The sequence below is a fragment of the Amphiura filiformis genome, chromosome 20 (assembly GCF_039555335.1).
Source record: "Amphiura filiformis chromosome 20, Afil_fr2py, whole genome shotgun sequence".
Lineage (NCBI taxonomy): Eukaryota > Metazoa > Echinodermata > Ophiuroidea > Amphilepidida > Amphiuridae > Amphiura > Amphiura filiformis.
The window spans coordinates 62377570-62400756 of NC_092647.1; the positions used below are offsets into that span (position 1 = coordinate 62377570).

General features: G+C 37.0%; 1 protein-coding gene across 1 annotated transcript in view; it reads right to left on the reverse strand.

Moving 5' to 3' along the window:
* Positions 1-4761: 4761 nt before the first annotated feature.
* The window catches only part of LOC140142525 (multiple epidermal growth factor-like domains protein 10), a 69500-nt gene continuing 51074 nt past the window's right edge, over positions 4762-23187 (reverse strand). The window contains exons 2-7 of the mRNA XM_072164519.1: positions 14480-14651; positions 13629-13730; positions 11228-11328; positions 6329-6463; positions 5392-5667; positions 4762-4921 (exon numbers count right to left, since the gene is read on the reverse strand). Coding sequence (XP_072020620.1) covers positions 4812-4921; positions 5392-5667; positions 6329-6463; positions 11228-11328; positions 13629-13730; positions 14480-14619 — 864 coding nt within the window. The 5' untranslated portion in view covers positions 14620-14651 and the 3' untranslated portion in view covers positions 4762-4811. The remainder of the gene's footprint in view (positions 4922-5391; positions 5668-6328; positions 6464-11227; positions 11329-13628; positions 13731-14479; positions 14652-23187) is intronic.

Here is a 23187-nt window from a genome sequence, read left to right on the forward strand (position 1 = left end):
AAAAGGCGCTATATAAATCCGAAATTTATTAATTATTATTTATTATTAAGGGTTTTTGTTTTTTGATTACACCAACTATCTTAGGTGGGATTTATTTCTTATGAAAACTGTATGAATTTGATTTGTATAAATCGAACTGATTGAAAAACGAGACATTTCTGATATTGGTTGTTTTTTATTCTATATACACATATAGTTACAAACTCCATATAAACGCTCATCATGTTCATAGCAAGTAAACTGAGCTCAAAATGAAACTTAATTTTTGACAAAGTCATAATTATCTTTACATTCTGTCCATCAAAATGAACCAAAATTATACACAGAATTACTTCAATACTAGACTCTAAACACATGTCCGTATATAACCAATCAGTTGTCCAACTGACACAACAGCAAAATGCACTGACATGAAACAGTTCCTGAACCACATTCACAGCCCAATAATTGGCACCCAGCACAGGAAATCTGTGAGAATGAGTACAAGATCCGTGCACATATGATAAGTCCCAAAGAGTAAGTGGAATAGTATTGAACAAGACCTGTTTCTTGAAGATGGTGCGTGAAAAGCAGAAAGCAGCACCGTTTTATCATCTGTGCAAGGATTTTGTATGCATTCTCACAAATTTATTGTGCTGGGTGCCAAATATTGGGCCAAGAAAGTGGTCCAGGAAGCTGTTCCGTGTCAGTGCATTTTACTGTTGTGTCAGTTGGACAACTGCTTGGTTACTGACATGTGTTTTGAGTTAGAGTATTATGTGTAATTTTGGTTCATTTTGATGGACAGGATTTTAAGATATGACCGACTGATTCGCAAGTTGTGAAAAATTATAATACATTTCTTTTTGAGCTCAGTTTATTATGCATATGGTATATGTTGCCATGTAAAAAGAAGTCGACCAACTAGGTTATGAAGCACTACTTCAAATTCCAGAAAAATATTTAATTATCCTGTTCTGCCAACTGAAACATAAGCCAATCAGTTGTTTAAAATTATCTGGCAATTAAATTTATAATTTAATATGAGGCCAATTTTTAAAAATATGGGCCAAAACACAGACCAGTGTGCATGTTTTCTTCAACAATTGACACAAATTTAAGCATTTAGAATCTTGAGTATCTGCTACGAGGTTGCTCATAATTTTAATATCTTATGTTGAATTTGATAATTGGTTATAAAGAGATTCGAATTTATATTTAAAAAATATCAATTCATAACCTGAAATTAGCCTTGGTACGAGTCTTTGTACTTGATCATCACAGCATACAAAAAAGCATGTGGTGGCTCTTATTTCCAAAAAATTAGCCAAATATTAAAATTAGACTTGTAGGTATTAGTTCAAAATTAAGGATTAAGATTTACCTACGTTTAATTTGGCAAAAAAAGGATAATAATTTTTTTAAATCCCTAAAACATAGTGTTGTATTTTTCTGGAACTAGGGGCAGACTTTGCATCGCCTCAAGTGCTGTAGTCGGAGGGGGGGGGGTCAGCAACTTTATTCTTCCTTTACCACCCGCTGATGACGGAGACTTCTCCGAAAATCATGTACAAAAAACGTGAGTATTGAAGACTTGTTTTAAATTAGCTTATATACATATGTTTTTCCAGATAATTATACACAAATTCATTATAAACACATAATATCAGAATCACAAATATCTTGTAGCTGTGGTTTATGATATTGTCGCTGTTGCATATCAATATCTTTAAGCGCTCTTTAAGCAAAGTCATTATTCATTGAATTTACAACAGTATGACTTGACAATCAGGCGTGAAATAGTAACTTTTTGCGCAATTTATAGAGAATTGGCCATTGCTCATTGCAATGACATCTCACAAAAGTAAATATCCGCCCTTAAATAATGGCCATTATTCAAAAACGGGCTATTGTATATTTACAATTTAGAGAATTTATCTCTGCTCATTTTGACACCTCATTTGATACGATAGCCCAGAAAACAATAAAACACCGGTCAATTTAATGTAGTGAGGTCAAGATTTGGAAGTTGCACTTACAACAATACAACAACACACAGATTATCATTACACAGACTTCCTTCCATTATACTGAATACAAATCAATAGAATTTACTGCAACTTTCAAATCTTGGGTTACATTATTGTACGCTATGATGTCAATCAAAACTTTAAATGCTGTAGTTTTGTCAAAATCCGAGATTTTGTAATAACACGATGGAACCGGCGTTTTATTATTACGATGGAAATATTAGTCGAACACGTATGCACAGTACGTACACGGCGTGCGGGATACACATACACACACACCCGAGGGACGTGCCGTATTACAACCGCGTGAGTATAACATGCATGGGCGCTAGTAGTAAATTCCAATTTTCTATGGTTTACCTCACTTGGTCGGCTCAAAATTAAAAGGGGACATATCTGACAGTAAAAGCTAACATTTTATGGAAAATAAATACTAATCTATTTTTACAGAAATGTTATAATATAGTTTTAAATGATGTAAAAAAAACCGTAATGCATTGTGGTAACCACTCCGGATACTAATCCTATGGGACATTGTTATACAGGTTTTTGCTTGGAGCAATACAACTCACATTTGAAAACGGATTGTTTTAATGGTAGGCCCACTGTAAGATAGAAAACGGAACATGCAAAAAAAAATGGACCACACCCTTTAAAGTTCGTGATCTTAAAATCATCTTTTTGAACTATGTTTCAAAATATATAAATTATACAGGGTGTCCCTGAAAGAACTGTATCGTCAAGAACCACACCAAGTATTTAGTTATGTTTACTTGTGGCGTTAAAATACCCAAACAATTACGTTTCCGACGATACAGTTCTTTCAGGGACACCCTGTAATACTGTACGCACCCCCCCAAACAGCTTTTACCCACGTTCACTTCAATCAACAACAAAAGTCAACATAATAAGTCAATAGTAAGTTCTGGACCATTTCTTGATGTAATTCCTGTTTAGATCTTGTCCAGCGAAGTCCCCTGTAGACTTGAACACACACACTGTACATCCTTAGCGTAGAACATCCTTGCACAGATGATAATTTACATAAATACAACTCACATTTGAAAACGGATTGTTTTAATGGTAGGTCCACTGTAAGATAGAAAACGGAACATGCAAAAAAATGGACCACACCCTTTAAAGTTCGTGATCTTAAAATCATCTTTTTGGACTATATTTCAAAATATATAACTTATACAGGGTGTCCCTGAAAGAACTGTATCGTCAAGAACCACACCAAGTATTTAGTTATGTTTACTTGTGGCGTTAAAATACCCAAACAATTATGATTCGACGATACAGTTCTTTCAGGGACACCCTGTAATACTGTACGCAAAAAAACCCCAAAACAGCTTTTACCCACGTTCACTTCAATCAACAACAAAAGTCAACATAATAAGTCGATAGTAAGTTCCGGACGATTTCTTGATGTAATTCCTGTTTCGATCTTGTCCAGCGAAGTCCCCTGTAGACTTGAACACACACACTGTACACCGTACATCCTTAGCGTAGAAAATCCTTGCACAGATGATAATTTACATAATCTGACCATTCAATTCTTCCTTCCGTGATGATTTACCACCCACTCTGTTCCAATGTCACTGACAGACGTGTCCCATCAGAAATCAGACTTCAGCAAGTCGAATGAATTAAGACACAAATTCCCTTTTTTGTTCAAAAGACGCGGCTAATTTGGCACACTCCAAATCGCCTTCGTCCTGGATGGAATACTAGCTCTTTAAGCGTCGCAAACCGTGGACCGGTTTACATGTGCTCTTATGGGGGAACACAGTCATAGAGCTGCAATCCTGGAACACTTGGAACACTCTCGTAAATCTGCCACAAAAATATGTTGCTTCTATTAATTATTTTATTCCATACTTGTACAACTTTCCCATTTCTCATGAAATAGTTTTAAAGGTAAACAAAGTAATGATCAAATGAAATTACCCAGAGTATATCACAATACCACACTGGTGAAATATTATTTTGCACATGTGAGCTTGGTGAATCCTGTACATGAAGGCCTAGATTGTACATGAATGTTGCCAAATAATTGACTTGCAAACAATGCGTCGAATTCTACTCAGTATTCTAGTGACTGTGCAAGCAAAATGTTTGCCTTACAGAATGGCAAAACTGCTTTTATGGCTCTAAACATGTAAATGAATGCAAGTATCGTGTAGGACATACAACCGCCGGCCTACACATCGGCGTCGTAGGACTAACTCAAATAACACAAGCTCACACAAATTACTGTTACAGCAAATTATTGTGCTTTAGTAGCCCTACAGCGCAAGTGTCATGTTGGGCCCCCGCCTACACACCAAGCGAAGTTCTTGCACCTTTGATGTGCGGTCTACAATGAATGTATTAAGTAGGGCTTAGGCCAACACAACGACAAAGTATTGTACTTTTGAACGGCAAAGTCTTGTGCTATTGCTTTCATGTATAAAGCACATTTGAAACCGTGTCCTGGAGACACGTATTTCATATACGTAAAACCTCGTCTACAAGCATTATAGTGTTTTTGGTGTTTTTTCATACGAAACTAGCGTAAATATGCCAATACAAAATATTGGTCTTACAATAATACTTGTTCGTATATGCTTAGATCTGTCATTTATTTGCTCAAACTCCATAATGTCACCGGGATTAATTTAGCTTTCATATGTTCATCAGAATCACTCTATATGCTTGTAGACGAGGTTTTACGGTAGTTCAGTAGTTACTGTAATCAAGTTGGAAATCTATCGACAACCATCTTACACCGTCTTAAGCAATCCTGATTACAGACAACGGTTAAGTTCTCCTTGTATGGAAATAATACAGTGTTATTGCACCCAATGTTATCTTCAAGAAAGACGATGTCTGGTACTGTGAAACCGCGGCATTAGACCCCGTGCGTTTAACTGTGAAATTAGAAGAAGACGAAGAAGAACAAAGTAAGTTACTTAAAATCTGTTAGCATTAGAAACAGGAAAATTAGGATTATGATTTGTGGCTAGGAATAAAAAAAAAAGGTCATCAGAATGAATGTTTGCCCCACACCTACCGAACTTTCTGCGAGACCCCTCTTTATTTTCCCCCAACTCCCATTTGTTACGTCTGAGCCCTCAAACATCATTTATTGTATAATATACTTAAAGTGGCGTACCGTGGCCGCCCCTTCCCCGGGGGGCTGAAGAAAATCCAATTTTGCCGCCCCTTCCTCAACAGCCCGAAAAGGTTGCCCCAATTTTTTTACGGTCGTTTGAAAAAGTGAAGAGCAATTTTTGCCGCCCTTCTTCTTCCCGCCGCCCCTTCGATTTTGCCGCCCCCTGCTTTGACCCCGGGGGGCTGGCGCCCCCAAAGCCCCCAAAAAAATACGCGCATGACTTACGTATTTTTCCCTGGGAAGTATATATTCTATCTCTGCCACCAATGTCCTTCCCGTCGCCCCTACCTCGGATACCAGTTCCAATTCCATGGCCTCTTATGTCGGTACCGCCACCATTATCTATTTTGTCTGCTCCACCACCATGATAATGACCCCGGCTGTCGGAACAACGTCGGCTCCGACAGTGACAATCGCCGGTTATTCTGTTGCATTTATGGTGTTTAGTAGGACATTGACACTTCTGTAAACAGTTTTTACCATACCATCCGCGACTGCAACCTATGCGAAAAGAAAGTCAGAAGAAATACGCAAATGAAATTTGATGTCACTTCTAGTATTTTCGATATAGAAAAGACAAAAGTTGACACTCTTCAAGTGTCAACTTATGACAAGTAATTAATACAGCATCGGCAAAAATTACCATTACGTTACATGATTCCTCAAACAATTTGTCATATTTGCCAACATTTCAGCTGACCATACTCTGGCCAACAAATACCAGTGTGACACCTGTTACCAACTGTCAACATTAGACAATAATTGCCACACGCGAAGGTCACTTTCTGGAAAGCTGGTCTGAACAAGTTCATCTCATGTAGTAGCACCACATGTGTCACGTATTGCCATGCCCAGTAGTACAATGCAGCTTTAGAAAGTCGGGGTTGTTAGATTTTCGTTGACGCTTACACTTACGCTAGCTTCACGATTTACTTTCGTAAGGGTTTTACTCGCAGTTTTTCATACGGCCCGCTAATTTGATATCATCCAACATGTTCAAGAACTTGAAGAGTGTCAATAATCGCAGGTTATACTGACATATAGATATCGACGTCTTGCGTTCAAGTTCCCGTTCAAGTTACGTCGCGTTCACGTATGAAAAACTAGAGAAAGACCTGTACCGAAACTGTGATTTTCTTCATTTTCTCTCAAAGTTTGTTACCTTTATCACAATTTTCTCCGTGGTATCCATCCAGACACGTACAGACGCCATCCCTTGGTTCGCATGTGCCGAACCCATTCAAACACTCTGGGCATGTTCTTGAACAGTTTGGTCCATATGTGCCTCGTAGACATGCTGGAGAAAAATAATGTTTATAAACCTTATTAAAAATTTGGAGTTAAAAATGATTGAGGATGTTACGCAAATATTAACTGTCTACGAGTGTGACAGTAGCGTAGCCAGCAAAACGGGTGGGGTTGGGGGTGGGGTGGGGGGGGGCAAAGCCAAATTTTCGTCTCCATCTGTCAATTTTTTTGTCTCATTTTTAGTCATTTTATTTTATGGACACTACTCTTTGCCGTGCCCATTTTATCTCTGAAAATGGCTGTTGGGGCACCCCCCTGCACCCTTAGCCCCTGGCTACGCTACTGGGGTGCGATATCACAATATGACCACAAAGTGAAATATGGACTGTTTAATTTTTTTCTACAACCATACTAGGCCGCAATACCAATAGGGTTAGGGTTTATGGTTAGGTAGCGTATTGTGGTTGCTTAAAAACCACAATGGCCCGCAATACGGAACATGCGGAACAGCGAGTGAAATGGAACAATTCATTTTCACCTCATGATTATATTTCGACAATTACTCGAATTTAAGACAGTTTTATATACAGGGTGAGTAAAAAAGAAGTACAATTGAGAAAAGAATCCATTTTTATTTAAGAACCGAGTTGAACCTTTTAAGTTTTAAAACATTTTTATATGATATATCCATCAGTGACCTTGTGTGAAAAAATCAAGGAATTAGCATTTACCGTTTTGTTTTTATGACACATTTTATAGCGATACCCAATTTTAATGTTTGTCCAAGAGACATCTAAAATTTGAATGTCAGCCCACTCTGTGCAAGGAACAACTGCCATTTTCTTAACCTCATTGGCATTGAAATAAAAATGGAGCACCCAAAGTGTTATTGCCCTTGGTCTTGTTTAAGGAGAAGAAACATTATTTCTTGTTATTTTCATTTTACCTTTACTTTAACGATGTTTATTCTCAATCAAAAACATACAAATTTGTAGGCGGGTTTTTCAAATGTTAAAATGAAATGCGCGCAAATTGAAGTGGAGTGAATTACAAAATATCCAGTAAGTTGAACATATTGGGATTTAAAAAAACTGGAGTTGGAGTCGAGTGAGGTATAAAGGACTTGAAGTAATGTTAGAAAGTTTGTTTGAACAGAAAAAAAGAAAGAAATTAAAATAACGTAAAAATCAACCTTATTAAAGTTAAAGTCAGTTTCAGAGCTGGTGCCTTTACAGTGCATTGTGTGCTCTCATTCAAAATACATGGTACCTCGTGGACAAATAACGAAATTGGGTATCGCAGCAAAAGGACTCATAAAAATTAAACGGTAGTCGCGATTCACTTCATATTTTCACAGAAGGTGACCATTGAGTGTGGCATTTATAGAATCTTTCAATAATGGGACAGTTTGACTTGGTTTTTGCATAAATATCGAGTCTTTGCTCTATTGCACTTTGTTTTGACTCACCCTTTATATATATCAGTCATATATAAATTCAATAACATGTCAGGAATATAACACAACACCAAGGTATGTCGTGATTAATTTGGTCAAAATTTACCCGTAACTTAATCGGCAAGTCCATGAGCCAATACATGCGTAAATCGCGCTAAGGAGCAGTCAAGAGAATTGTTACGTTTTGGGCGGCATAAGCGTCATTAGAAATCGCCATGGTAGGTTCAATCCACAGCCACGCATGGCCATTTTGTTCCGACCTATCAGACGCATAATGAGCCGAGGGACATCCCGACTAAGGCTACTGTCATGTCAATACCTCGGTATTAATTGACTTCTCTAGTGTGTAAGTGAGCTTGTATACGCCATGTGAGGGGGTGCTCACAGCCTCACACTGGGGTATGTGTGACATCTGTGTGGGGGTTAACTTGTATACGCCATGTGAGTGAGTGCTCACATCAGAAAATCATAATATTTTTGTCAGTTTATGAGTTCAAGACGCACGCTTCTTTCTCAAGACGCAAGCTAACGACTATCATATCCGTTGAACATATATGTTCAAGTGCAAGGAACCAGATCTGGTTTCTTTATACGAAATCATTTACGGGAGATATTCATCATCTTCTACCCCGGTATCCAAAGATTTATCGTCTGAATATCAATCGTACATAGCACATTTACGTGTATCGATCCCGGGTATTCATTTCAATGTCTCTGGCTGTATAATGTAATTATTAACCGGGCGATGTCGGTGTGTGGTAGTCATGGTAATCATTATTATGCTATATTCATGTTCCATATTTGGAATTCTCCTGTTGCTATGCAAGAGTATATGATGCTATAAAAGGAACAGCGAATCGTCGCGTCTTCAACAGTACTTGACCCAATTATGTCTGTCCCATGGTCATGATGGTAATCCTCATTCCTGCCCTCTGATGACACATCATTGTGTTCATTGTCTTCCGAATCTTTTTACCCGTAGTGCTTCAGGGCTTTTCTTCAGAACACTATAAGAATAGAACCTAAACGTATTGAAGACTTGGAGGACGTACTTGCTGATGGACATATCTATCAAACGTTTTGCATTCTATCCTTGAAACTAATCCTCAATTTTGCGCATATTCCTGCTCCATGAGATAATGGACTATTCCAGTTGAAATACATACACCCCTATAGAAGACATGGCCTTAGGTGTAGATTCAGTCACCCATTCAGGTAACCCATGTGAAATTTACACTCCCTGTATGAGAGATTAAGGTCATGTCTTTTATATGGGGTGTATGGATTTCAACTGGAACAGTCTTATGAAAACACAGCATTGATGCTGTTTTTCCTCGTGAGGAAAGCTCTTTGAAACGAAGTTCCTGAAAAAATGATGCATACTAGTTTTAGTTTCATTTATTTCTCCATGCTTTACTATACCATATGGCATGATTAACGAAGACACTCGGAGAGCTTCGGAGTATTCTTGTAAATCCTGCTTTGGGCTGTGCCTTTTTTTATAAACCTTTCCAAAATAGAACTTCTTATTATAACTATGTACGTTCTTCACCATTATTCATTCAGCTACATCATTATTATCTGGACAATTTTGCATTCATCACAATTGCCATTGGGACTTTCTTTATCATGTCTACAGTATATGACGTGAACGATCGGAAAGACCAAGACGACTTCCATCAGTAACATGTTGTTTTCACGACTGACATGAGATCATGTGAATTGTAAGGAAATAATCAAGTCGGATACACGAAAGGGAAATGTCCCCATCTGATCAACGTGCCTATTGGGTGTAAAGACCAAACTATTCTGGATATATATCCGCACATATTTAGCATCAACGGATGTTGATAATCAATCAATCTCTCACTCGCAAAATTCAGACACAACCCAGCAAACATACGCATTCATGTTTTCTAAACTCTGTTTAAAATATTTGTCGCGACATCGAAGTACTCTTCTTTCATGTCTTTGGGATGTTTATTTGATTGCGAAGATTGATTGTATGCCGATGACACCACATTACTATGTACTGCTAATGACTCTTCTACTCTTCAATCAAAGCTTCAATGTAATTTATCTAAAATTGTTGACTGGTTCAAGAATAATAATCTTACATTAAACATTCAGAAAACTAAGTTCATGGTGTTTGGCACTAGCAGGGTGTTAAAAAACTTTACAGATGTTAGTTTATATTACAATAATGATACTTAAATTTGAGCGTGTAGATGTATTTAAGTATCTTGGTGTTACATTTGATCCTACCATGGCTTGGTCTGATCATATTAATGCAATGTCTTCCTGTATTTCTAAGCGATGTGGTGTAATTAAACGTGTCAAACCTTATATTCCAAAAGATACCCTCATCATTCTTGATTAAGTTCATCAGGACTGTAGTATTCCATTAATTAAAGATTTCTTCTATGCAAGTCCAATTGAAACACTTACTGTATGGGACGTTTCAAGAGCTAAGGTCTGCTCTTTTCATCAGCCAGATGATGCACTGATCTGCTTGGGTTGCCAGTTGACTTCTTGTTGGTATTGATTGAAGTAACACTGTCATCACCAGAAATCAATACATCATAAAGGTGGCTTAATTTGAATGTGCCATCAACTCTGTTCATAGATTGGGTGCCCCGCCTCCGGATCCAAATGGATTCCTTGACCCATCTTGTATACTTGTCATTTTAAATAAATACATTTTTAAATTTGTAAGAATTGCGCTATCCTCCCAGCCTATAACATGGTTATTTTGAGCTACGTGCTCAGCTAATGCAGAAGTGAGAAATTCTGATTCAGATGCTTGCCTGTTTGCCCTGGTAAATCTGTTTTTGGAAGTTTTTCCCACCGATTTGACATGTTCCTGTTTTCTGGTACCAAACGCTCTGCCCGTTTCTCCAACATATGTAGCTTCACAACCTTGGCATGGAATTTCATACACACAATCTGTGATTTTATCCTTTTCTCTTTTGTCCTTGGGATGTACCAGAATATTGCGCAGAGTGGTCATGGGCTTCATTGCTGTGGCAATATTGTGTTTTTTGAAAATCCGCTGTGCTGTGATGAAAAGAGCAGACCTTAGCTCTTGAAACGTCCCATACAGTAAGTGTTTCAATTGGACTTGCATAGAAGAAATCTTTAATTAATACCCTCATCATGCTTGCTAATGCAATTGTTACATTATCCATTTGGTTTGATCATCTCATACGATCATTCCCCGGGATCATTCTATCCTAGAGGTGATATTTCGCACTTCGAAACCCCATTGTCGACGGCGTACTCTCCGCACTCGGGATAACGTAATCTCGGGTCCTTTTGCAAAGCCTTTCGGGAATTGCTAAATAGGTGAATACTTACGAGAACAATGGGTGCCATTTTGAACAAATCCTGGACAGCAACCTTTTACTGTCCGATGTGCTTGAATTATTTCTTGACGATATGCAACACGGTAGTATAAGCTGAAAGAAAACAGTGTTTGGGGGAAAATGTCTTAAGATGCATTTGAGAATAATGAAACAGAAGAATATTATGATGATATGGAATAAAATATGACACACATCATGCAAATTAGGAGATTATTTCAAGGTCATTCGAATGCAAATGAGTAAAGATTGTTAGATATTCATCAATCTAGGTGAAAATGTTGGATGATACAGTTTTCAAGGGCATGTTATCTACTATCACCCGAGGTCAAATAAGTATAATTCTAGGGTTTTCAGGTTTTCACGACTCTTGGTAGAAATTATATTAGCCACAAAAACTGAGGAACCCGGCTAGTTTTGTATAAAAGCTAATTTATATTTTTGACACAAATCTTGTCATTGTATTTATTCAGAACTAGGAAGTCAACATTACAATCTAGATTTTCAGACATGCAGCACTAAGCCAAGGGTTGTTGGGTACAGAGCTGATACAACTATTATCTCACCCGACGGAATTATATCGGAAATGTTTCAAGGAAGTCGCACAACATTTCAATCGCCCCTCTGGGAATGTTAAAATATTATGTTATTGTTGTGTCTGAAAACATATCACAATTGAAAGTTTTAGTTTGTGGATTTTAACTACTTATGAATAGAAAATAGAAATGAACGAGAAAGAGAGAAACATGCGTCACATATGTACATTACACAAATTTGGCAAGGTTTGGTTTAGGTGCTTGGATTTATGACGCTTATCGGTTACTCAGATCATTCTCGCCATTTTCAAATACGTTCATTTAACATAATCGATACGGGATCACCGTGAGGCTTATCAATATACCCAGGGAAGAAACCTACAGTTTAGGAAAGTGGAGAACCCACAGCATATGAACTGGAAACCAATTGCACATAAAGTCTGGGAACGACCGGGGCTCAAACTCGTGCAAAGCGAGAACAGAACCGCTACGCTAACCAGATCTGCCACCACAGATATTGAATGGTAGTTTCCTGTGTTTACGCCCTTGAATATTTAAAGATATCTACTTAATTTCTTAAAATAATGTAAAATTTAAATCCAAAGAAGGTATCAGAGCCATACCATCATACCTTTTACGGACGGTCGCAAGTTAAGAATATCTCACGATGCTTTATGCCACAGACCCAAAATTATGTACATTGATTCGGAGAGCATGGCTCGTGTGAAATAGCATACGTTATGTGTAGCTGAATGTGAAAAGGAGGGCATTCCATCATAAGTACCTACGCTGGCCTTCCCTGCCTTCAAGTGGAACACCCTGGGCAAGGCACCACGTCTGATTTAGTCCTATAGCACTATCGATGCCCGGTTATGTACCGATGACTCTTGCTATCTTACTCCGATGCTGTAATAAATTGTATTAAGATTAATAATTACATTTTTCGAAGTGTTATTGTTTTTCATTTCAACAAAAAAACACGACAGCACTGTCTGTGCAAATGTTCAGGGTACGATAGCAAGAGCCATCGGTATCAATAGCGCTATAGGACTAAATCAGACGTTGTCACAGTGCCTAACAGCTCAAAGAGTAGCAGGTTCAGGCAGGTTCAGACAACTTGAATACCATATTGACAAAATTAAAGACTTTGTTTTCGTGAGTAGTATATGTACCCACAGTTAGAGGAGGGTGTCAAACATCGTACAAGATTAGCAGCCTGGTAGGCTAAACTGCACTAGATCTGGTCGAACCAAGCCATCTCAAGGTCACTCAAAATCTATACTGCCCGTATCCGCCCTATTGTCACATGGAGCCGAATCGTGGACTTTGAATTTGCGCAAATCAGACCAAAGCAGACTTGATGTATTCAAGATGAGATGTCTTCGATCTATCCTTGGTGTTTGACTATAAATGGACAATATTCTGAAAGAAATAAGCCAACGACATGTGCAATGGTTTGGCCATATTGTCCGTATGTCTTCAGAACGACTTCACTGTTCCAAGGCCACCAAACTGCCCGCCTAAATGGGTGGAAATACCAAGTACAACACAACATAATGCCGCTGCACTGAGGATGCCGAATAGCAGGATCAAGCCAGACTGCAATGGAAGGGGGTGACTCGTTGGAAGCCGAAGACCCACAGCAGTCGAAGTCAAATCAAGATTTATATAATTTTATATTGAGAACATGTCCTCACTGGTCATTGATTCCCGGTTATTTATACGTTTTCAAAGAAGAATGTTCTCATGGTTATGCAGGGACAGGTTACCCGATTTAGAACTCAAGCATTTCGTTATATGTCATCAATGCGCAGATCACTTTAACAGACTGATAAAAAATACACAATGAATAATACTTACCTGGATTTTGTACACACGAACCATTTCAAAAAATTATTACATGGAGTGTAGTCTATTTGCATATATGATTCCCTGACTGCCACTACTACTGCACGTTCATATCTGTAATCAAGACAAAATAAATAAAGATCAAAACAATATAAAGTCTGCACAAAAAGAAACTCAGCTGTTATAAATACGCCTATAGCTTCAGAACTAATAATTGTTTTCACAATATTTCAACATTTATGGGTTATTTACGCGCATTTTGATACTCCATTTGTCCAATGCCGTTCAATATTGACAACACAGCAGAGCTTGTAAAGAAAAATACACGAATTTAAAAAGTTGCAGTTTACAGCCATCATCAATGGTTATTACACAAGCATGTGGCACATAAAACCCGCCAATATCTTCGCGCTGACTTCAAATCAATACAAATAGCTGCAACTTTTAAATTCGGGTGTTTTTCTTTCAAAACGCTGCTGTGTTGTTAATATTGAACCAAATTGAACAAATGGAGTATCAAAATGCGCGTAAATAAATCCTCCTCTTTTTTATGTTAAAATATTGTGAAAACAAGCATTAGTTCTGAAGCTATAGGCGTATTTATAACAGCCGAGTTTCTTTTTGTGCAGACATGTATATAGTATTATTATATGCACTTTGTTGTCGATGTTATTGTTGATTGTTTGTTGTTGTTGACAATATACTTTATAATGATGAGAGGATTTTAGAGAAGAGAGAAATAGAATCGTAGGAAGAAGAAGAGAGGATGGATGAAACTGAGGGAAAACGAAAGGAAGTAGACCAACAATAATAAATCTAACTAATGATATGTTTAGTAAATAACTGAGGAGCAATCCACTGACCTTTCTAAATTATGACATACATGGTGGCCCTTTCTTGCTAGTGAGATATATTCTTGGGCAGATACTGGATATAACATTCCTATCAAACTAAGAAGCCACAACCCACAAGCTTTAAGCAACGCCTCTGAAGACCCCAACATATTCAAAACTCGGAACCCTTCAGTAAACAGATCTGAAAAAAGGAAATACATAGATATAAAGTCAATAAATCTAGAAATACATGTATTACAAAATCAATTTGTTGTTCATTAGATTTGCTCATCAAATCAAATAACAATATCAGATCTGATGAAGTCCTTCGATGAGATGGACGAAGTTGACTGGTTTTTGTCCTCTCCAAATTGTTATTTGAATCAATATTTTGTGTGTTTGATGTACAACTACTAAACGCAAAACCTCCGTTTCTGTTACAGCAGAACACTGTGAGCCACCGGACATGCTGGAACATTCCGCGCAGACGACGATCGATTACGGACGGAGAATTGGAGAAAGATCTCGTAAGTTTAATCTGAATTTGCCACAGTGCCTATAGATTTAAGCTAGTTTAGTCACTGACGTCAATGCGATAAACATGTTTCAAAACAATACATTGAACTAAAATATATTTTATTTTGTATATTATCTTTTACATCCATGTTTTTTACTAGGTTGTACAATCAGTGACGTCAGTGCGAATTTTATGGGCGCAACTTCAAATCACGAGCATCCACTCAACGTACAAGAACAGTATTGCTTTGAAACACATTGGTAATGTTTGTCAGTATTGGTATCGAAAAGGGCTCAAAAGCTAATGCAGCATTTCCCTAACCCATGTTAACCCCTGCCTCAACCCTTGCTGATAAAATCAATCAATCAGTTTATCGATCAATTACGGTAGGGCAAATCGCCAATTACATCAAGTTTTACCCCCAAGTTCCGTAGCTAGGTACACTTTCGTAAGTCAGGCACATATTCATAAGTCAAAAATGCCTAGTCAACTTTTCAAGCGTCTATGTTCAAAACAATAAAAAAAGATGCCAATACTAACATGTTTCTTTTCCTGAAAATTAAGGTTTTTGGTAATTCAAGTAAAAATATTGTAGTAATCGTGGCATAGATTTTTCTGCCCGCAATTTAAATGAAAGATGTCAACTTCAAAGAACTATTTAGTGTTAGCATTAAAAAATAAATTACTGTATAATAAAACAAGATAATGTACCAGTAATGTATAAAATATATTTGAAAATAATAGGCTAACATAATTGGCAGAACTGATGAAGATGAGTTGCAGAAGGCCTTACAATACCTTGTCGAAGATACCTGTTCATGTTGTTAACATGGCATTCAATGTTAAAAAGGGCGTAAAACCCATTTCGTGATAACACCTGTTTTTACAACAATATTAGCTATGATGGGTTCTATATAAAGCACACATTTTAATGTGTTACCAACAATTTTATTTTGATAAAACAATTTAGGGGGTGGGGGGTAACATTCACAACAAAAAACTGCGCACTAAGTGTCAACGTTCGAGGATACCAAAATGAACATGTGTCATTTCGCAGCAAATATATTTTCCTATAAAAGTACTTTAATATTGTCAACACTAGCGACTAAATTATTATCGTATTATGGTAGGCTAGTCATGTTAAATGGGTAGCTTAATTTAGTTCCGACTTTGTGCAAACAGGTCATGCAAAATGAGCTAAAATAGTAATCATTTATTCTGTCATCATGTCTCAAAATTACGTCAAAACATAGAGTCAATATGGCCAGCACTAGAAAGCAACAGATCTGCAACAGTCTTGATTCTCTGTACACGTTGCAGAAATAAACTCATTTAGAGAATAAACGATAGGATTTGTTGTTTTTACTCTCCTCTATCGTGTGATAGACAACAGACAGGTCCGAAAAAGCCCAATTCCTCAAAAGAAAAGTGGCCGCGTTTATGTGTTGTTTAGTGACTTAGTGATGTTACAAGTTGTAATTGTCTCAGTTACACTCAAATATGGAGTAAGTGGGACACAAAGAAGAATAACTGGGACAGGCCATAGTCTTACATTGAAAAACATATATAGCTGTGCATATTTTATAAATAACATTTGCGCATAAATGACAGAACTACACCCAATTATAATCATATATTTATTGTTTTTATTACTTTTTTGGCACACAACATCAATAATAAGTCATACATAAGTTATTATGAATTTGTGGTTTCTTCTATTTCAAACATTTGAAATCAGGCTTGTCTAATACGGTACTTAAGATAAATATTTTCAAACTTATTCACTATTAACTTTCTGCAAACGATATTTCAACATTTTTAGCAAATACATAACTATACGGTTTTAAAAGTCTCATTTTCTTATAAAAGAGAAGATGACAAAGTTCGGTTATTGAACTTTCTGCCCCCTTTTTAGGAGGAAAGGGCTTCCCCATGTTTTGACTCTTAGCCCAAAGTGTATCGTCATAAATGTATGTTTACTATAGATAAGATACATAATGCCCTATCAATGTCGTATTTTTGCTGATAACTGAACCGTTTAACACCATAAGAATTTATACAACACGCCCATTCCTAACTCGACTGCTGCTGTTATCATTTCTAATTTACCAATGAATGTTGTCAAACACCTACATTGTTTCTTGTATTCTATCTTAACCATGCTGATGTGATTTAGGTAAGGAAGCCCGGTGCCTGTTACCCAGGCACGTCCCGTTCGGCACCCAGGGTGACGGTGGGATTTGCTGGAGAATAACATTCGTTAACTTGTAAAGATGAAGCTGATTTTATTACACAACATTGAAGAAGAGCATGACCTGCACCTTGTCAAGTGACAGAATCGAATACTCGTGTAAAATAAATATGGCAGAAATCGGGCAGATATAAAATGAGGAAAGCCTATTGGTTAAAATGAGGAAAGCCTATCGGTTGCTATCTTCACATCATTCCTCCTGATATACAAGGATGCCATTTAGACACCTTTACATATTAAAGAGTGTGAGATCGAATGTTTGTGGTAACCTCTAAATTTTATGTCAAGAAACATAAATCATCGAATATTGGCCACTTTGCTTTATTGTTATAATCGGACCTTTTAACACCCCAAAGCTTGGAGAATTCATTCCGGATGTCCCAAAAAAGTAGGTCCCTAGAAATGTGTTGATGTCTATCAAACTGACAGTCCATGTGTCTATATTGTGCGAATGACATTTTCATAAACTTAGTTTCTAAAAAAGTTCAGCTTAACTGCAATGATAAGGCAAATATTTTTTGAAATACATTTTAACTTCAAAGGTCTTTGTTATGAAAACTTCTGCAGCGCCTGATATTTTTGAACGACTCTTTTCAGAGCCACTAATCTGTTAGTGGACAACAGATAGTCTGATTGACGGACTTTCTTTGAGCCATCTACATTTTAAAAAGACTCTCAGGCCATATTTAAGTAGATAAAAAGTGTATCAACTTATGTATATTATTGTGAAACGAGTAGACATGCCTGCTTTCTAAACGTTCTATCTATAAAGAGGGCAGAGTTAATCTCGACGAAAAATTTGGGTTTCATACTTGTCTAATAAAATTATAAGCTATATCGCTGATCGATTGGCAAATTCGCCGTCGCCGGTGACGAATTCGATAGCTTACCTGTCGATAACTATCAACAATTTAGAGTAACAAACCAGTTGATACCCTCAATGTGTATCGTGGTCAAATTGTGTAATTACCTTATTGTCGAATGAAACAGTCATTTTCGAGTATTACAATCCTAGTTCATTACTTAGAGCCTAAATGTTTAATATTTATCACCCACATGATACAAACTAACATAAATTGAAGAGGGCAGAGTATAATGTACAATTTTTTGTTTTGGCACATATTATCTACAATTTGCGACTAACAGCCAAAACATCAATAATAAGTCATACATAAGTTATTATGAATTTGCGGTTTCCTTTATTTTAAACATTTGAAATCAGGCTTGTCTGATACTTATTATATTTTCAAACTTATTCACATTGACTTTCTGCAGACGACATATCAATATTTAGCAATGACACAACTATACGGTATTAAAAGTCTTGTTTTCTTATGTAAAGAGATGATGACACAGTTCGGTAATTGAACTTTCTGCTCCATTTTTAGGAGGGAAGGGCTTCCCCATATTTTGACTCTCAGCCTAAAGTGTATCGTCATAAATGTATGTTTACTGTAGATAAGGCACATAATGCCCTATCAATGTCGTAGTTTTTGCTGATAACTGAACCGTTTAACACCAATCAATAAGAATTTATAACACGCCCATTCTCGGCTGCTGGCTGCTGTTGTTCATCATTTCTAATTTACCAATGAATAATGTCACCTACCTACATTGTATTCAATCCTAACCTTAACCATGCCGAGGTGATTTGGATGGGGGATGCTTATGGAAGCTACATTATTCTATCAACAATAATTATTATAATCATGATAATGTAGATTGTTTCCTGTACCTAAATTGAATATAATTCTTCAATGCAAGGGCAAAGGGTGTGTCACATCATGGTTTATCACTATACAATGGCACCCTTCGCATATATTCCTGAGAGTTCAACCATGAATCTGACAGAAAGAAGATCACATGGCATGTACTATTCCTGTAAAAGTAGTTCAAACACTTCCAGTGAACTTTTCCGAAACATCTCCTTGATCTCCTAATTCCGAACTGGGTTAATGCACTTGTTACGTCAAACTTATCTGCAGATTAAGGTGTATCATATGGGTGTGCAAAAATGTGCTTGTTCATTCATTTACGGATCTTCCCAAATGCAAAGTCAAAGTGATATGGCGGAAAAGGCTAAGAGAAAAGGAAACACATGCGTGAATACCGTGCAACATATAGATTGGGCTATTCCATTTAAAATCCACACTATCCCTGCATGTGGAAGATTTTGGAAATATCTGCCACAGGGGGAATATGAATTTCAGATGGAATGAGCACATTAGCGGGCACATTAGGCAGCTCCATTTGAATTTCATACACCTTCTGTTAAAGATTCAACCTGAATCTTCCCCTGAGGGAGGGTGAGTTTCAAATGGAGCTGCTAATATGTTCATTCCATTTGAAATTCATACTCCCCTGCGGAAGATATTTCCAAAATCTCCCACAGGGGTAGTGTGGATTTTAAATGGAATGGCCCATTAGTTAGATAAATAACGATTTACCGGCAATACCTACACCGTCAGCTTAGGCTACTATCATGACTATCTCTATTTTTGTAGCCAGGAGGCATACTACCTTTCAATTATGAACAAAGTCAATTTGTATATAAACCTATGAAAACATATCTAGCCTACTACATCACTGTGATCTACATCTATATCTTTCTTTGCATCATGTTACATGAATTCAGTGACTATAAAGTTTGGTTACTAAAATGTGGTGGCTCCATAGAATGATAAAAAAATACATTTATTGCACAGATCAGGTATATATTTATTCCTTCATCAAAGATGTCGGTGAACAAATATAGGCCTCCATATTATACAAATCCGGGATACAAATACAATGGCTGTATAAAGTCGTTCCTGAAATACCATCAACACGACCAACGTCTTCGAGATGATTCAGAAGTAGAAACGCAAAAGCAACATATTATATTTGCTTGCCTTTGTAGTTTATTCCTCTCATGCTCTATAGATTTTAAATCTATACTAATAAAATAATAAGCGGGCTGTATCTGTCTGTCTGTCTATCTATCTATCTGTCTATCTATCTGTCTGTCCGGCTATGCGTTTCGCCGTGCTTCGACGCATCGCGCTGAAATTTCGCATATAGGTAGGTATCGGGAAAAGCATGTTGGCCATGTGGTTTTGAAGGTCATCGGAGGTCAAGGTCAAAGGTCAAATTTTCAAACTTTGTCCGATCGGGCCCAAACTTGGTGGGTGGAATCCTTGATAGGAGGGGACTATAATGCGCGAAATAAAATCGAGGTCAACCGAGGTCAAAGGTCATTACGGAGGGGTCAAATTTCAAACTTTGTCCGATCGGGCTCAAACGTGGTGGGTCGAAACCTTTGTATGAGGGGAGCATGAAAAACATTATATGGAGGTCATCCGAGGTCAAAGGTCAAAGGTCATGGCTCTCACAGCCGCAGGTGCACTAGTACACTAGAAAACAAGAGCCAAACTTGCCTCAACATAACCTGCTATATGTATCAGTGTGATGCGTGAACAGGAGTCAATGGCGCGAACCGCCGTCTTTCAGGCAATTTTCAGGTTCAGTTCTTCCAAAATCGCTCCGGCGCCTTACACAGTGTCTTTCAACATCGTGACATAAAATTTTGTCAGCTATGAGTTCCTCCGCATAATAATAATAGATCAATCCTATTTCAAGCAGGACCATCATAGTTTCGCTACATACTACAAATTCTAAAAATAACCCAAGTGCTTCACCTACCCCTATCTGCTGCTATATTTTCCGCTAAAAGATGACATCATAAAATCTGACGCATGTGTACTGCGTCATAAGACTTAACTTTGATAATACAATGATACAATTTTTACACAACAATATGGGACATAAGATGACTATTATTAATTAGTACATAATGACTATTATTATAATTAGTACATGTAAAGACAGTAAGATTACCGGCGTGTATCCGGGTGTATATAAAAGAAGATTTTCACAGTATCCCAGAATACACCATGTGCTCTAAATCATGTAAATGGGCTTTTACAGAAAATAAGTGCACATCCCCTTTTCAACAACAAAAACGGAATGGGCACGAATCATTTTGATGAAGCTTGTAGCCTATCTGTTTGCCTGAAGCACATGAATCTTGCAAGGCCTGATATAACATCAGTCCGAACTTCCAAAGATCTGCATTATGCAGTTACTGTCCGTTTTTCCTATTCGGAGCTAAAAAATTGAAAAACTTTTTCCAAACCGTGTTAAGTCCAAAATCACATGTTTCTCATTTACTTGTGTGATACGATCACAATAACTGTGACAAGTTTGACATGAGTTGTACCATCAACATGACTGGATAACAATAAGCAGACTATTGTTCTCATTTCGGAAACAAAGCCCACGTCAGTATTGTTACTGTGCGTTTGCTTTGTAATGGTGCATCCAACTGTAATTACAATACCTATTTCATCACAGCACATTTTCAATGAGGTTTATCTTGGTTTAATGGGGTTTAAGTCCTGCAAAGGTCGGGATGAATTCTGCTGTAGACATTACTGCATAATGGATTTGATCCGAACCCCGCCTATAAAGATCAGAGATTGTCAGATTAAGGTCTGACCAATATATATATATATTCATTAGGTCTGACACTGTGGAATGTATATTTTGATTTTGTATGCATTTCATTTTGTTAGTGGTTTCTTTATGCCTCTGAGAAAGGACAGCTCATGTCCGAAAGCGTAGGCGTGACGTTACGGCTTTTTTACAAGTTCACTGTATTTTATATATTCGGAGCCACGCATCTTTTATAGATCCGTCACTTTTACACAAGTATGTCGCGTTTGCCAATTTTTCTGTTCACCGTATGTATATATATATATATATATACATATATAGGCGTAAGAGATTTGAATAGACGACAACGTAGCTGTGTAACATTAACTTTTATTCCAAGCTTTCGCACTCAGGGCTTCATCAAGGTATAGGCAAACTGTTAAATAAATAAACATAGAGATGATACATAAATGCCAGGCAATAAATCCCTACATTACAAGAAAATATTATACAATCAAAAACCTGAGCAGACCAGAAACAATGTTCATGTACAAAGATTATACAGAAAAAGGATTATTATAAACGGATGATAGCAAAAAATAGCAAGATTATGATGCTATGGTGTATAGAGTCAACAATAAAAAACATAATGAGTATGGGAATATTATAAAAACCTAAGTAAAACCTTAACTTACCGAGAGAGGAGATGCAACGTTTGTGTGCTGGTTACGGAAAGACATGGAACAAGAACAACGACAAAAACAGCGCGAAAAAGAAATGAGGGCGTAAACGGCCGAAACCAAAGGTGAGGGCGGAATTATATATATATATATTTGTTTTTTCAATTTAAAAAAAAATCTTCTGATTTGGAGTATCTCTGGACCTAGCTGGAGCTAAATGAAATACCTAAGATCATTCATGGTCGAAAATAAAAAGCCCCCCCTTACAAAAAAAAACGCCACCATTTTTTATGCAAAGTTATAATTTGTGTTCATGTCATTTTCTATGATTACTAATGATTTCAAAATACATTGGATTTATATCGATTTTGAAATCATTAACGGGCTATGAAATGAACACAAATTATAACTTTGCATATTGAAGAAACAACTTTGCATATTGAAGAAACAAAATGTTGTTGTTGTTTTTTCAAGTCACCATGAATGATTCTAGCATTTAGCTCTAGCTAGGTCCAGGGATACTCCAAATACTTGAAAGAAAAGGTGTGGGCGGGCGGATTTAAAGCCTTAATGTACGACTTCCGTTAAATTTTAATTTTGTTATTCTTTATTCAAAATGTTGAAATAATATTAGTAATAACTGACGGGAAGGGTTGATGTCCATTTTCAGTTGAAATAACAAGGTAAAGTGAAAGAAACCCCACTGGTTATTTTGGCCATTTAACATGCAGTTCTATGGGAGGACATAATTATTATCATAATTTTTAAATTATGATAATATGTCGAACTTAGCTCTGTTGACCTACAAAGACAACAA